General features: G+C 50.2%; 1 protein-coding gene across 1 annotated transcript; it reads right to left on the bottom strand.

The window, feature by feature from the left end:
* Window positions 1-3,856: 3,856 nt before the first annotated feature.
* LOC109771662 (uncharacterized) lies at window positions 3,857-5,980 on the bottom strand. Its single transcript, XM_020330360.4, has one exon. It carries the CDS (start codon window positions 5,669-5,671, stop codon window positions 4,184-4,186), a length of 1,488 nt encoding a protein of 495 aa, XP_020185949.2. The 5' UTR covers window positions 5,672-5,980; the 3' UTR covers window positions 3,857-4,183.
* Window positions 5,981-17,917: the final 11,937 nt, after the last annotated feature.

Consider the following 17,917-nt stretch of genomic DNA (forward strand, 5'->3'; position numbering starts at 1 on the left):
AACACTAATCCCGAAAGTATAGGGAGTGTGCGATCATGATCATATCAATCTTGGAACTACTTCCAACACACATCGTCACCTCGCCCTCAACTAGTTTCTGTTCATTCTGCAACTCCCGTTTCGAGTTACTACTCTTAGCAACTGAACCAGTATCAAATGCCAAGGGGTTGTTATAAACACTAGTAAAGTACACATCAATAACATGTATATCCAATATACCTTTATTCACTTTGCCATCCTTCTTATCCGCCAAGTATCTAGGGCAGTTCCACTTCTAGTGACCATTTCCTTTGCAGTAGAAGCACTCAGTTTCAGGCTTGGGTTAGCTTTGGGCTTCTTCACGGGAGCAACAACTTGCTTGCCGTTCTTTTGAAGTTCCCCTTCTTCTCTTTGCCCTTTTCTTGAAACTAGTGGTCTTGTCAACCATCAACACTTGATGCTTTTCTTGATTTCTACCTTCGTTGATTTCAACATCACGAAGAGCTTGGGAATCGTATCTGTTATCCCTTGCATATTATAGTTCATCACGAAGTTCTAGTAACTTGGTGATAGTGACTAGAGAACTCTGTCAGTCACTATCTTATCTGGAAGATTAACTCCCACTTGATTCAAGTGATTGTAGTACTCAGACATTCTGAGCACATGCTCACTAGCTGGGCTATTCTCCTCCATCTTGTAGGCAAAGTACTTGTCAGGGGTCTCATACCTTTTGACATGGGCATGAGTCTGAAATACTAATTTCAGTTCTTAGAACATCTCATATGCTCCTTGGCGTTTCAAAAACGTCTTTGAAGCCCCGATTCTAAGCCGTAAAGCATGGTGCACTAAACTATCAAGTAGTCATCATATCGAGCTTGCCAAACGTTCATAACGTCTGCATTTGCTCCTGCAATCGGTCTGTCACCTAGCGGTGCATCAAGGACATAATTCTTCTGTGCAGCAATGAGGATAATCCTCAGATCACGGATCCAATCCGCATCATTGCTACTAACATCTTTCAACTTAGTTTTCTCTAGGAACATATGAAAAATAAAATAGGGGAGCTAAACGCGAGCTATTGATCTACAACATAGATATGCTAATGCTACCAGGACTAAGTTCATGATAAATTAAAGTTCAATTAATCATATTACTTAAGAACTCCCACTTAGATAGACATCCCTCTAATCATCTAAGTGATCACGTGATCCATATCAATTAAACCATGTCCGATCATCACGTGAGATGGAGTAGTTTTCAATGGTGAACATCACTATGTTGATCATATCTTCTATATGATTCACGCTCGACCTTTCGGTCTCCAGTGTTCCGAGGCCATATCTGCATATGCTAGGCTCGTCAAGTTTAACCTGAGTATTCTGCGTGTGCAAAACTGGCTTGCACCCGTTGTATGTGAACGTAGAGCTTATCACACCCGATCATCACGTGGTGTCTCAGCACAACGAACTTTCGCAACGGTGCATACTCAGGGAGAACACTTATACCTTGAAATTTAGTGAGAGATCATCTTATAATGCTACCGTCGATCTAAGCAAAATAAGATGCATAAAAGATAAAAATCACATGCAATCAATATAAGTGATATGATATGGCCATCATCATCTTGTGCCTTTGACCCGTCTTCAAAGCACCATCATGATCACCATCGTCACCAGCGCGACACCTTGATCTCCATCGTAGCATCGTTGTCGTCTCGCCAACTATTGTTTCTACGACTATCGCTACTGCTTAGTGATGAAGTAAAAACAATTACAGGGCGATTGCATTGCATACAATAAAGCGACAACCATATGGCTCCTGCCAGTTGCCGATAACTCTGTTACAAAACATGATCATCTCATACAATAAAATTTAGCATCATGTCTTGACCATATCACATCACAACATGCCCTGCAAAAACAAGTTATTTTACGTGACTGCTACGGGTTGAGCAAGAACCGTTCTTACCTACGCATCAAAACCACAACGATATTTCATCAAGTATGTGCTGTTTTAACCTTCAACAAGGACCGGGCGCAGCCACACTCGATTCAACTAAAGTTGGAGAAACTGACACCCGCCAGCCACTTGTGTGCGAAGCACGCCGGTAGAACCAGTCTCGCGTAAGCGTACGCGTAATGTCGGTCCGGGCCGCTTCATCCAACAATACCGCCGAATCAAAGTATGGCATGCTAGTAAGCAGTATGACTAGCATCGCCCAAAACTCACTTGTGTTCTACTTGTGCATATAACATCTACGCATAAACCTGGCTCGGATGCCACTGTTGGGGAACGTAGTAATTTAAAAAAATTTCCTACGCACACGCAAGATCATGGTGATGCATAGCAACGAGAGGGGAGAGTGTCGTCTACGTACCCTCGTAGACCGTAAGCGGAAGCGTTATGACAAAGCGGTTGATGTAGTCGTACGTCTTCACGATCCGACCGATCCAAGTACCGAACACACGGCACCTCCGAGTTCTGCACACGTTCAGCTCGGTGACGTCCTACGAACTCACGATCCAGCAGAGCTTTGCGGGAGAGTACTGTCAGCACGACGGCGTGATGACGGTGATGATGATTCTACCGACGCAGGGCTTCGCCTAAGCACCGCTACGATATTACCGAGGTGGATTATGGTGGAGGGGGGCACCGCACATGGCTAAAAGATCAACTGGTCAACTTGTGTGTCCATGGGGTGCCCCCTCCTCCGTATATAAAGGAGTGGAGGAGGGGGGAGGGCCGGCCCTCTATGGAGCGCCCTGGAGGAGTCCTACTCCCACCGGGAGTAGGATTCCCCCCTTCCCTAGTTGGATTAGGAGAGAAGGAAGGGGGAGAGAGGGAGGGAGGAAAGGGGGGGGGGCGTCGACCCCTCCTAGTCCAATTCGGACCAGAGGGGGAGGGGGCGTGCGGCCTGCCTTGGCCTCCTCCCTCTCTCTCCACTATGGCCCAATAAGTCCCATACACTTACCTGGGGGTTCCGGTAACCTCCCGGTACTCCGGTAAAATCCCGATTTCACCCGGAACTATTCTGATGTCCAAATATAGGCTTCCTATATATCGATCTTCATGTCTCGACCATTTCGAGACTCCTCGTCATGTCCGTGATCATATCCGGGACTCCGAAATACCTTCGGTGCATCAAAACACATAAACTCATAATACCGATCATCACCGAACGTTAAGCATGCGGACCCTACGGGTTCGATAACTATGTAGACATGACCGAGATACGTCTCCGGTCAATAACCAATAGCGGAACTTGGATGCTCATATTGGCTCCTACATATTCTACGAAGATCTTTATCGGTCAAACCGCATAACAACATACGTTGTTCCCTTTGTCATCGGTATGTTACTTGTCCGAGATTCGATCGTCGGTATCTCAATACCTAGTTCAATCTCGTTACCGGAAAGTCTCTTTACTCGTTCCGTAATGCATCATCCAGCAACTAACTCTTTAGTCACATTGCTTGCAAGGCTTATAGTGATGTGCATTACCAAGAGGGCCCAGAGATACCTCTCCGACAATCGGAGTGACAAATCCTAATCTCGATCTATGCCAACTCAACAAGTACCATCGGAGACACCTGTAGAGCACCTTTATAATCACCCAGTTACGTTGTGACGTTTGTGTAGCACACAAAGTGTTCCTCTGGTATTCGGGAGTTGCATAATCTCATAGTCATAGGAACATGTATAAGTCATGAAGAAAGCAATAGCAGCATACTAAACGATCTAGTGCTAAGCTAACGGAATGGGTCAAGTCAATCACATCATTCTCTAATGATGTGATTCCGTTAATCAAATGACAACTCATGTCTATGGCTAGGAAACTTAATCATCTTTGATTCAACGAGCTAGTCAAGTAGAGGCATACTAGTGACACTCTGTTTGTCTATGTATTCACACATGTACTAAGTTTCCGGTTAATACAATTGTAGCATGAATAATAAACATTTATCATGATATAAAGAAATATAAATAACAACTTTATTATTGCCTCTAGGGCATATTTCCTTCCCAAGACTCGGCGTGAGCAGCCCAACTGCTGGAACCACCACATTGGCCGCCTGTGGGGTCAGACCCACCAGCGTGGCCACCGGGGTAGGTGAGTCGTTTGAATCTCTTGGTCCTGGTCGCACCACCGGCCGACTCGCAGTGGCATTGCAGTGGATAGGCTGCCTCACTGGCACCGCCGACGTCATGGCCGGAATCCTCGAGTCCGAGGCCCCAGCCTACCTTCCAATGCCTGCCTGTAGGAGCCATGACCTGCGCCTCCACCCGTCGCCGGCCCCTGTCTCCTCCGGCCAGCACCACGGTCATCGCAGACTCCACGCGACCACGGCTGAACCGTCCACTCGCCGCCTGAGAACGATCCATCTGAGCTGTCCGGCAGCCCGCTCTGCCCGCTGTCTCCATCAGATCCTGCTCGCCGCCAGTTGTCCGACGAGTTGAAATCCCGCAGCCTGCCAACATGAATGATCGCAGGATACTCCAGCAGCTGCCGATGCCTGACACGACACGCCGCGGGGTCAACTACCAACTCCGGCGGCTCTGGCACCCACAAGCGCTGAAACATAGGCACCTCATCAGGATCGACGTACCAAGCACGCAGCTTGAACAATGAGAGGTCCTCCATGCTCTCCGTTTCGGGCGCAAGATAGTCGATGAGACATGAGCTACCCAAAAGCTCCGCCGCCGTGTCCCGAGACCAAGCATGCGAGGGAATCCCTTCGATGATGAGGTACACTTGGACATGCATGAGCCTGGACGTCGCCTGCGCCTGCCGAAGCCATGGCCTGATGAAGATCTTGACACCCTGATGCTCGACGAACGACACCACCAGCGCCCTACTCCTGAACTCATGCACCGCAAACACCACAAGAAAGTCCTGCGGATGAAATTTGTGGACGGAGAACTTATGCCTCGGAATGCCCAGCTGCGCCGAAATCGCTTCCGCCGCCATCGCGTAGGATGTGGCCGGCCTGGAACCTCCCACGTACGCCACCACTGCCAACTTGAGCCTATGCTCGAGGTCGTCCATGCCCACTGAGCGCTGCAAGATGCAAACCTCCGACAGCGCCTCCAAGAAGGTAGCACCGGATACCTCAGGGGGAAAGCTGGGCGCAACTGGCGAGATACACGCCGGTGACGTGCTCTGCCTAGGCTCCAACAGTCTCTCCCCCAAAGCTGGTGACAGCCTCGGTGCCGGCTCCCGCCTGGCAACCTTGGCGATCACCGCTCGCCTGAGCTCCTCCTTTGACATAGGGTTGTGCGGCAGAGTGCACTGCGAGGAGACATGCCCGACATAACCGCAGCGGATGCAGAGGGGATCATTTGTGCAATCTTGCCTCCTGTGACCATCTTGAAAGCACCTGAAGCAGAGCCCGTAGAGGTCTGGCGGGATCTGTCTTCTCTCCGATGAAGTGGGCGAGTCTGCCCGAGTCTGGCCACCAGCACCCTGCTGGCGTCGCAGAGCACGGCGGCACCTCCACATGGCCTTGCGGGACGGCCCTGGCCTGCGCCATCCCGGCTCCGGCACCGCCACCTCAGGCACCGTGAGCGCCGTGCCGACGGACGAAGAGCGCGCCAATCCGGGCGAGGCCGAGTGCCCCAACCCCGAAACCACAGGCCTCTCCCGCGGGTAGGTGGAGGACACCGATGGTGGGCTGCAAGAGCCAGAGGCCATGGCGACGAGGGAGAAACGGGGCCAGAGAGGCCGCCGGCGAGGACGAGGGGAAGGTGTACGCCGGGGCCGGAGTGGCCACCGGCGAGGGCTAGGAAGTGGACGTCGGGGCCGGAGCGGCCGCCGGCGGGGGAGGAGGAAGGCTAGGGGAGGAGGAAGCGGGGGAGGAGGAAGGCTAGTGTGTAAAAAACATTCTTTCTACTTGCCCTCTGCGTGATGCTTCTTGAAGATGCTTCCTTCCACTATAACATTGCCCTTTGAACAGTTTGGAAAATCGTTATCAAATACGTGGAGCACACTTTCATGAAGATCATCGATGATCACAAACCTAATACAACAACTATTTTTCTAAATCATGAATCACCCCCCTCCCGCCCCCAACCAAGCCCAGACTCCACACGAAATACAACCTTCAATCAACACGCAAATCGATGAATCTACATTGCCATTATCGACCCGTAGTCGATGATAAAATGCAATAAAAAACAATGCAACATCATAACTGGTGCCAGGATCTAATCCAATGCGCGGAGCTCGGCACACGGTCGAACCAACTACTTTAGAATCCATAGCCGTTGTTTTTGAATCGACATAGGTGAAGATGCAATAGTAAGGTGGATTTACTTACAACGTTCGAAGCAACCATGGTGGCTGCCTGTGAAGGCATAGTTCGAGCGCCTTGGTAGGAGGCAAATTCAGATGGGAAAGAGAGCACCCCCTGCACCGCCGCAGAGACGTCCCAGTTGTTGTCGTGGTGAAAATTAGTACTCTTCCTGAGCTAGCTTAAGCATATCTCGAGCGAGTAAGTTTCCCTCCATCAAGTTCTAAGCGATCAAATAAGGTCCAGCGGACGGAGGATTCGCCTCTACTCCCCCAGGCCATGCCAGTGGCATGGTGCAAACGACTGAAGGGGAGAACGACGTCTGTAGGATCGTAAGTAGGTCTAGAGTCTAGACGGGGAGTACTAAACTACTTGCCAAATAAAAACTTAACATTTTCCTAATTTTAGTTCTCGGGAGATTTTAGCAATTTTAGCAAGTCTACAAACACCCTACACATGCAAGTCTAACAGCGGGGCAACGAAAAGTAAAGACTTTGCAGGTGATAGTAAGTAGAGGAAGGGTTTGGAGATATGCAAACGCTATGGTGGCACATAATATTTTGACCTGCGGTTCTGATAGGTGGTGCTATCGTACGTTCATGTTGATGGATGCTTCAATCTCAAGGATAACGATTGTGCGAGTCCACAGAGGGCTCCACCACGAAGGGTCCATGAATAAGCAATGTTGTCTATTCGACCATGGCTTACGTTCATGAAGGACTACCCTCACTCGGGGTAGATATTCATAAAGTAGGCGATCTCCTTGCCCTTACAAACTTTTTGATTCACTCCACAAGATTTGGAGGCTCCCAAGCACATCTAACCAATCTAGAAGGCAACACCCTTTAAAAGGTAACATATGTGGTTGTTGATGATGAACTTCTTACTCTTATGCTTCAAAAGATAGTCTCCTCAACACTGAAACACTCTCTCATGGATTTGACTATGTGGTAGGAGAGGGATTTGGGTGGAAAACAATTGAGGTGGCTAGAGATCAAAGTTCCGTGGTTGGAGTGGAATCCCTTTGATCTCAACACAAGGATATGGAGCTCTCTCTTCGAAAAATGGATATGAGAAGTACATGCTTTGTTCTGGTTGCTCTGTGAGAGCTCGTGGAATGGATGGGAATATATATATAGGTAGCACCAAAAATCCAACTGTTTTACACATTTATCACTGTTTGGTGGGACCGAGTGAAACCACTAGGTGAGACCAGCCTATTCAAAAGGTTTGAACTTTAGGTGTTTCGGTGAGACCGGATGAAACCTCTCGGTGAGACCATTCCGGTGTCCGAATATAACCTTCCAATATATCAATCTTTATGTCTCGACCATTTCGAGGCTCCTTGTCATGTCCGTGATCTCATCCGGGACTCCGAACAACCTTTGATACATCAAATCACATAAACTCATAATACAAATCGTCATCGAACGTTAAGCATGCGGACCCAACGGGTTCGAGAACTATGTAGACACGACCGAGACACATCTCCGGTCAATAACCAATAGCGGAACCTGGATGCTCATATTGGCTCCTACATATTCTATGAAGATCTTCATCGGTCAAACCGCATAACAATATACGTTGTTCCCTTTGTCATCGATATGTTACTCGCCCGAGATTCGATCGTCGGTATCATCATACCTAGTTCAATCTCGTTACCGGCAAGTCTCTTTACCCGTTTCCGTAATGCATCATCCCGTAACTAACTCATTAGTCACATTGCTTGCAAGGCTCATAGTGATGTGCATTACCAAGAGGGCCCATAGATACCTCTCCGATACACGGAGTGACAAATCCTAATCTCGATCTATGCCAACTCAACAAACACCATCGGAGACACCTGTAGAGCATCTTTATAATCACCCAGTTACGTTATGACGTTTGATAGCACACAAGGTGTTCCTCCGGTATTCGGGAGTTGCATAATCTCATAGTCAGAGGAACATGTATAAGTCATGAAGAAAGCAATAGCAATAAAACTCAACGATCATAATGCTAAGCTAACGGATGGGTCTTCTCCATCACATCATTCTCTAATGATGTGATCCCGTTCATCAAATGACAACCCATGTCTATGGTCAGGAAACATAACCATCTTTGATTAACGAGCTAGTCAAGTTGAGGCATACTAGGGACACTTTGTTTTGTCTATGTATTCACACATGTACTAAGTTTCCGATTAATACAATTCTAGCATGAATAATAAACATTTATCATGATATAAGGAAATATAAGTAACAACTTTATTATTTCCTCTAGGGCATATTTCCTTCAGTCTCCCACTTGCACTAGAGTCAATAATCTAGTTCACATTCCCATGTGATTTAACACCAATAGTTCACATCACCATGTGATTAGTTCACATTGTGATGTGACTAATACCCAAAGAGTTTTACTAGAGTCAGTAATCTAGTTCACATCGCTATGTGATTAACACCCAAAGAGTACTAAGGTGTTATCATGTTTTGCTTGTGAGAGAAGCTTAGTCAATGGGTCTGTCACATTCAGAGCCGTACGCATTTTGCAAATTTTCTATGTCTACAATGCTCTGCATGGAGCTACTCTAGCTAATTGCTCCCACTTTCAATATGTATCCATATTGAGACTCAGAGTCATCCAGATAGGTGTAAAAGCTTGCATCGGCGTAACTCTTTACGACGAACTCTTTATCACCTCGATAACCGAGAAATATCTCCAATCTTCTAAGGATAATTTTGACCGATGTCAAGTGATCCACTCCTGGATCAATATCGTACCCTCTTGCCAAACTCAGGGCAAGGTGCACAAAAGGTTTGGTACACATCATAGCATACTTTATAGAACCTATGGCTGAGGCATAGGGAATGATTTTCATTCTCTTTCAATTTTCTGCCGTGGTCGTGTTTTGAGTCTTACTCAACTTTACACCTTGCAATACAGGCAAGAACTCCTTTGACTGTTCCATTTTGAACTACTTCAAAAATCTTGTCAAGGTATGTACTCATTAAAAAATCTTATCAAGCGTCTTGATCTATCTCTATAGATCTTGATGCCCAATATGTAAGCAGCTTCACCGAGGTCTTTCTTTGAAAAACTCCTTTCAAACACTCCTTTATGCTTTCCAGAAAATTCTACATCATTTCCGATCAACAATATGTCATTCACATATACTTATCAGAAAGGCTGTAGTGCTCCCACTCACTTTCTTGTAAATACAAGCTTCAACGCAAGTCTGTATAAAACTATATGCTTCGATCAACTTATCAAAGCATATATTCCAACTCCGAGATGCTTGCACCAGTCCATAGATGGATTGCTAGAGCTTGCACACTTTGCTAGCATCTTTAGGATTGACAAAACCTTCTTGTTGCATCATATGCAACTCTTCTTTAAGAAATCCATTAAGGAATGTAGTTTTGACATCCATTTGCCAGATTTCATAAAATGTGGCAATTGCTAACATGATTCGGACAGACTTAAGCATCGCTACGGGTGAGAAAATATTATCGTAGTCAACACCTTGAACTTGTCAAAAACCCTTTTCGACAAGTCGAGCTTTGTAGATAGTAACACTACTATCAGCGTCCGTCTTCCTCTTGAAGATCCATTTTATTATCTATGGCTTGCCGATCATCGGGCAAGTCAACCAAAGTCCATACTTTGTTCTCATACATGGATCCTATCAGATTTCATGGCCTCAAGCCATTTTGCGGAATCTGGGCTCATCATCGCTTCCTCACAGTTCGTAGGTTCGTCATGGTCAAGTAACATGACCTCCAGAACAGGATTGCCGTACCACTCTGGTGCGGACCTTACTCTGGTTGACCTACGAGGTTCGGTAGTAACTTGATCTGAAGTTTCATGATCATCATCATCAGCTTCCTCACTAATTGGTGTAGGCATCACCGGAACTGATTTCCGTGATGAACTACTTTCCAACTCGAGAGAAGGTACAATTACCTCATCAAGTTCTACTTTCCTCCCACTCACTTCTTTCGAGAGAAACTCCTTCTCTAGAAAGGATCCATTCTAAGCAACGAATATCTTGCTTTCGGATCTGTGATAGAAGGTGTACCCAACAGTCTCCTTTGGGTATCCTATGAAGACGCATTTCTCCGATTTGGGTTCGAGCTTATCAGGTTGAAGCTTTTTCACATAAGCATCATAGCCCCAAACTTTAAGAAACGACAGCTTAGGTTTCTTGCCAAACCACAGTTCATATGGTGTCGTCTCAACGGATTTAGATGGTGCCCTATTTAACGTGAATGCAGCTGTCTCTAATGCATAACCCCAAAACGATAGTGATAAATTGGTAAGAGACATCATAGATCACACCATATCTAATAAAGTACTGTTATGACGTTCGGACACACCATTATGCTGTGGTGTTCCAGGTGGCGTGAGTTGCGAAACTATTCCACATCGTTTCAAATGAAGACCAAACTCCTAACTCAAATATTCGACTCCGCGATCAGATCGTAGAAACTTTATTTTCTTGTTACGATGATTTTCCACTTCACTCTGAAATTCTTTGAACTTTTCAAATGTTTCAGACTTATGTTTCATCAAGTAGATATACCCATATCTGCTCAAATTATCTATGAAGGTTAGAAAATAACGATACCCGCCGCGAGCCTCAACACTCGTCGGATCGCATACATCAGTATGTATTATTTCCAATAAGTTAGTTGCTCGCTCCAATGTTCCGGAGAACAGAGTCTTAGTCATCTTGCCCATGAGGCATGGTTCGCAAGCATCAAGTGATTCATAATCAAGTGATTCCAAAAGCCCATCAGCATGGAGTTTCTTCATGCGCTTTACACCAATATGACCTAAACGGCAGTGCCACAAATATGTTGCACTCTCATTATCAACTTTGCATCAATATTATGAATATGTGTATCACTACGATCGAGATTCAAGAAACCATTCACCTTGGGTGTATGACCACAGAAGGTTTTATTCATGTAAAGAGAATAACAATTATTCTTTTAAATGAATAACCGTATTGCAATAAACATGATCCAATCATATTATGCTCAACGCAAACACCAAATAACATTTATTTTAGGTTCAACACTAATCCCGAAGGTAAAGGGAGTGTGCGAAGGTGATCTTATCAACCTTGGAATTACTTCCAACACACATCGTCACCTTGCCCTCAACTAGTCTTTGTTCATTTTGTAACTCCTGTTTCGAGTTACTAATCATAGCAACTGAACTAGTATCAAATACCCAGGGGGTACTATGAACACTAGTAAAGTACACATCAATAACATGCATATCATATATACTTTTGTTCACTTTGCCATCCTTATTATCCGCCAAGTATTTGGGGCAGTTTCGCTTCCAGTGACCATCTCCTTCGCAGTAGAAGCACTCAGTTTCAGGCTTGGGTGTACTTTGGGCTTCTTCATGGGAGTGGCAACTTGCTTGCCATTTTTCTTGAAGTTCCCTTTCTTTCGCTTGCCCTTTTACTTGAAACTTGTGGTCTTGTCAACCATCAACACTTGATGCTTTTCTTGATTTCTACCTTAGCTGATTTTAGCATTGCGAAGAGCTCGGGAATCGTTTTCGTCATCCCTTACATATTATAGTTCGTCACGAAGTTGTGGTAACTTGCTGATAGTGACTAGAGAACTCTGTCAATCACTATCTTATGTGGAAGATTAACTCCCACTTGATTCATGCGATTGTATTACTCAGACATTCTGAGCACATGCTCACTAGTTGAGCTATTCTCCTCCATCTTGTAGGCAAAATACTTGTCAGGGGTCTCATACCTCTCGACTCGGGCATGAGTCTGAAAGTCCCGGTTCTAAGCCGTAAAGCATGGTGCACTAAACTATCAAGTAGTCATCATACCAATATTTGCCAAACGTTCATAACGTCTGCATCTGCTCCTGCAATAGGTCCATCACCTAGCGGTGCATCAAGGACATAATTCTTCTATGCAGCAATGAGGATAATCCTCAGATCACGGACCTAGTCTGCATCATTGCTACTAGCATCTTTCAACTTATTTTTCTCTAGGAACATATCAAAAAATAAACGGGAAAGCTATACGCGAGCTTATTGATCTACAACATAAATATGCAAACACTATCAGGACTAAGTTCATGATAAATTTAAGTCCAATTAATCATATTACTTAAGAACTCCCACTTAGATAGACATCCCTCTAGTCATCTAAATGATCACGTGATCCATATCAACTAAACCATGTCCGATCATCACGTGAGATGGAGTAGCTTTCAATGGTGAACATCACTATGTTGATCATATCTACTATATGATTCACGTTCGACTTTTCGGCCTCAGTGTTCCGAGGCCATATCTGCATATGATAGGCTCGTCAAGTTTAACCCAATTATTCTGCCTGTGCAAAACTGGCTTGCACCCGTTGTATGTGAACGTAGAGCTGTCGGATTTTGGGTTCCGGCAAAACCCTTGAGGTTCAAACTCTAGGGTGCGCACGAAGATCTCTCCTCCCCCTAGCTCACGCTCTCACCACGATCTCAAGGCTCAGCACATCGAACTCGCAGAACAAGGGACTCAGGGTTTATACTGGTTCGGGCCACCGATGTGGTGTAATACCCTACTCCAGTGTGGTGTGGTGGATTGCCTCTTGGGCTGAGGATGAACAAGTACAAAGGAAGAACAGGCTCCTGAGGAGAGGTGTTCTTGGGCTCGATGAGCTTGTGTGGATGAGGATGATCTGAATCTGGATTAGTTGCCTCCTACTGTGGTGGCTAGTCCTATTTATAGAGGCCCTGGTCCTCTTCCCAAATGTAGGCGGGAAGGGATCTAACAACGGCCAAATTTGAAGGGAGACAACCAGTACAAGTTATCCCGACTAAAGGTGGTCTTCGCCTGCCAAAGGCTCTGATGGTGATGCCGTCTTGGGCTCCACGGTGACCTCCGTCTTGCCGTCCTGTTGGTCTTGGTCTTGTTGCACCGATATGGAAACCTTTGCCTGATGCGTCGGGAATCCTTGCCTGCGCCTGCCTCTTTAGCACCAAAGAGGAAACGAGTACACTGGGCGCGCTGGCGCCCGCCTGGCCTTGGTCTTCATGGCTTGCATCACATGAACATCGCGAGGTGCCCCTCGCCTTGATCTCTCCGCCCCCGAGGAGGTCTTGCGTCGTCTGCCTCGTGAGGCTTGGCCCCTCGCGAGGGTCTTGAGCGTTTGCTGATGAAGATGGGCCGTACAGGGCCGCTGGTGGAGCCACGCTGTGGGCCGCAGGCAGGCAAGTCTGGGGACCCCCGTTCCCAGTACGCCGACAGTAGCCCCCGGGCCCAAGGCGCGCTCGGACTTGGCTTCGAGGCGAAGCCAAGGGGCAAGTGTGGAGCACCGCGGGCCCCAACAGCCCGCGGCCTCGGTTGACGCGTGGTGGTTGATGGGACGTGCGCGTCTCCGCTTCCCCACGCTGCCTCATCAACAACCTGACTTGATGAGTCCCTGATGCATGCAGAGAAAACCATCATTACCAGTGATCGTGGGGGCCGCCGGCTGGCCTTCTCCTTCTATAAATGAGGAGGGGGCGGAGCCCCCGTCGCCCATCTCTTCCTGTTCCGCTCACCTCTTCTCCCTTGCTTCATTGCTAGCAGCGGCACTCATGGCGCCTGTGAAGAGGTTCTCAGCCACAAAGAAGGGGAAGGCCTGCCAGGAGGGGCCCGGCTCGCCGCCGCCCAAGAGGGGGTGCGGTCGCCCATGGAAGCACGTCGCGACCCCCGCCTCCTCGCGCAGTGGGAGCCGCTGAGATCATGGCAGCCCTGTTGATGAAGTGAGGCGCGTCATGGTTGCGCGGCCTCCCCGGCCGCACTTCCATTCGGCTAAGGTGCTGCCGGAGTTTGTTGTGTGGTCGGAGAACCCGGCCGGCACTTGGCTTCAGCTCCCGCGCTTCTTCGCCGGCGAACTACCGGCCACGGGTCCAGGCGGTCTCTGGCTGCAGGCGGATGCAGCAGCAGCAAGGCTTCGTGGGTCGCGGTGGAGGTCTCCGTCGCGGGCAACGCAGCCCTGGCCCGCGGCTGGGAGACGTTTGCCCGTGCGCGCGGCCTAGGCAGGCGGTGTACCCTCCACTTCAAGTACGAGGGCAACGCGACCCTCTATGTGAGGGTATTCGGGGAAGATGGTCGCCGCGTCGGATGCTGCCCTGAGGACAACGACGGCGGCGAGGTGCTCGGCCTTGGCGACGATCATGACAAGGGTGAAGGTGGGCTTGTCCTCGGCGCCGGCCGCGGCTCGTCCAGCTACGGCGGCTCTTCCTCTGGCGACAGCTCCAGCAGCGGCGGCTATGACCAGCCGCCACGCCACCGTGCCTGCTTCGAGGGCGGTGGCGGGTCGTCTCATCGCCGCGCCCCAATGAAGCGCGAGGAGGGGTCTGGCTGAGTCCAGGAGGGCGCCAAGGGCCTACCCTCACGAGCCGCTACGGGGGCGCACGCCGCTCTTGTTTATGTTCTTTCCTTTCTTCCTGCAATAAAAAAGCTACAAGTATGGGGCCCTGCAAGGGCGTGCAACGAATCGTGATTTCCAAGTCGCTATGTTATGTTTATCGTTCCTGTGTCGTGTTGCAGCATCAGCGTTTTATGTAGGCGTGTAGAGATAACTTAGGTTGACGTGTCTGAAGTAGTTTCCGCCTCGTGAGGCGCGCATCTCCCAGCACCTGGTGAGACCTCCTTGCCGTTGGCTCGGGAGGCGTCGAGGAACTGCAAAAATTTGTTAAGAAACTCTTATTCTTCCAAGCCCAGGTCGTAGGCGTGGCCGCTATGCCCAACGCTCCACATCACGGTACCCGAGGGGCACAGATTAAGGGAGGTGCGCCAGCTTGCGAGCTCGAGCGAGGGTGCCTCGCGAAGACCAGGGAAAACGCTCATGAGTGCACCTGTCCAGCCCCCTCGCGAGGCATGCAAGGGAGAGTACGGATCAAAACAAAGAACCGAGGGAAGAAATAGAGGAAAAAGGCGATCGAACCAAGCCGACAAGAAACACCAGAATGCGAATTTCCATTAAAGAGGGGCAAGGCAACTACGGAAAGCAAATGAAAAGCCGCGTCCGGCACCTAGTCTAGTCTCCTCACCAGCGCGGAGCTAAGTGCTGCCACTAGGACGTGGGAGGGAGCCCCCGAGGCTCGAGGGCGGCACTCCTGAGACTCCTGGGCGTGTACAACCCCACTCATTATTACGTGAGAGTGTCACGAGCGGAGACCTTCACAGGCACTGGGCCTTGCTTCATGGGTAGACCTTCCGGAGGTGCTGGATGTTCCAGGCATTCTGGATGGGGACCCCGTCCTGCATCTCCAAGCGCACGACGCTAGGCCTGGAGACATGGGCTACCCTAAATGGGCCCTCCCACATGGGCGAGAGCTTATGCAGCCCTTCCCTGGAGAGCACCCGCCTTAGGACGAGGTCGCCCACCTCGAGCGTCCTGGAGAGGACGCTGCGGCAGTGATACCGTCGCAGCGCCTGCTGGTATCTTGCCGCTCGAAGCGTGGCTTCACAGCGGCGTCCTCCCCCAGCAGGAGGTCCATCCCCCGCGGCGTCCTGCTGCGTTTCATCAAACGCCAGGACCCGCGCGGAGCAATGCTTGACCTCGTGAGGGAGAACCGCTTCTGCTCCATAGACGAGGAAGAACGGGGTCTCGCCTGTTGGCTTGGTGGCGGTGGGGCGGATGGACCACAACACAGACTGGAGCTCATCGTGCCAGCCCCTGCTGCAGGCCTCGAGCTTCTTCTTGAAGGTCCTGGTCTTGAGGCCTCTCAAGACTTCCGCGTTGGCGCGTTCGGCCTGGCCATTGCTCCTTAGGTGCGCCACCGAAGCGTAGCAGATCTGCGTTCCAAGGGTAGCACAATATGTCTTGAAGAGATTACTGGTGAACCGCGAGCCATTGTCGGTGATGATGCGGTTGGGGACCCCGAACCGGCTCACGAGACCCTTGATGAACTTGACCGCCGACCCGGCCGGGATGGTGCGGACAGCTTCTACCTCCGCCCATTTGGTGAACTTGTCGATGGCGATGTAGAGGTAGCGGTAGCCCCCAGGCGCTCGAGGGAATGGGCCTAGGATATCCAGCTCCCAGACAGCGAATGGCCATGAGAGCGGGATGGTCTGGAGGCCCTGAGCTGGCTGATGGATCTGCTTGGCATGGAATTGGCAGGCCTCACAGGACTTCACTAGCTCGGTCGCGTCATTGAGTGCCGTTGGCCAGTAGAACCCGCTGCGGAACGCCTTGCCGACGAGGTTCATGACGACAAGTGGTGCCCGCAGTCCCCGCCGTGTATATCAGCTAGCAACTCATTCCCCTGTTCCCTGGAGATGCATCGCAAGGAAACATCATTTGGCCGCTTCCTGTATAGCTCACCGTCCTGGATGCAGTATGCCGTAGCCTGTCGGGCCGTGCGCTCCGCGTCCTCCTCTTTCTCCGGCAGCGTCCCTTGCGTCAGGTATTCCTTGAATTCCTTGGTCCAGCACCCCTCCTGAGGCTCGAGCGCCAGGAGTAGGCGCGTTCCCGAGGTCGGGGTGCAGGCCGGTGCTCCCGAGGTAGGTGGTTGAGGGAGTTCCTCCCGAGGCGGCGCCGACCCTGAAAGTGGAGGTGCTGCCGAAGGCTTGAAGAGCCGCTCCTCGAAGACGCCAGGCTCTTGGGGTTGGCGCTTGGATGCCCTTTTGGCGATGTCGTCGGCCTCCTTGTTGGTGCCATGGGGCACGTGCTGCAACTCTAGGCCCAAGAACTGCTTTTCCATTTTGCGTACCTCCGCGAGGTATGCCTCCCGCGCCCTGTTGGAGAAGTCGACGAGGAGCTGCGAGTCGCCCCTGATGGTGAGGCGCTTCACCCCCAGGGCCACCGCAACCTTAAGGCCAGCGATGAGGCCTTCGTACTCCTCGATGTTGTTGGAGACCTTCTCGCCCTGCTGGAAGCAGAGCTGCATGGCATAGTAGAGCTTGTCCTGAGTGGGCGAGATGAGCACTGCTCTAGCCCCCGTGCCCTGGTGTGCGAATGCGCCATCGAAATACATAACCCAGCCATCTGGCACTTCACTTCCTGGCGAGAGGGATCGGTCCTCGCCTGCTTCAAGCCCCGGGGCGTCAGTCCATTCTGCCATGAAGTCGGCGAGCGCGGCTCCCTTGATGACCCTGGTTGTGCTGAACTCCAGCTGGAAAGCCTGCAGCTCGGTGTTCCATTCGGTGACTCTTCTAGCAACGTTGGGGCTCCTGAGTACCCTCTCCAGTGGTTAGGCCGAGACGACCTTGATTGGGTGACCTTGGAAGTAGTGACGCAGCTTACGCGAGGCCACCAAGAGCGCTAGCAAGAGCTTTTGAGGCATGGGGTACCGTGCCCTCGCATCCCGCAGCACCGTGCTGACGAAGTACACTGGGTGCTCGACGAGGGCGGGAGCGTCGGCAGAGCCTACGTCTGCCGGAGGTTGGGGCGCCTCCTGAGGTGATGGGACCCCAAGAGCCTGGTCGCTCATCGGGGCCCCTGCAGGCCCGAGAACATCGTCTTGCTGGGCCTGGTCATTCGCCGGTGTTGCTGCGGCCTTTGCGGTGCCCTCTAGGTCCCGTATCGCCTCGGTTGGAGGTGCGGCACGGCGCGGCAGACCCTTGGCCTGGCGCTCTTCCTGAACCGCCACTAGAGCTGCGCTAGCGGAGTAGGGAGTGGCGGCAAGGTA

Source organism: Aegilops tauschii, chromosome 1, assembly GCF_002575655.3.
Source record: "Aegilops tauschii subsp. strangulata cultivar AL8/78 chromosome 1, Aet v6.0, whole genome shotgun sequence".
NCBI classification, from domain to species: domain Eukaryota; kingdom Viridiplantae; phylum Streptophyta; class Magnoliopsida; order Poales; family Poaceae; genus Aegilops; species Aegilops tauschii.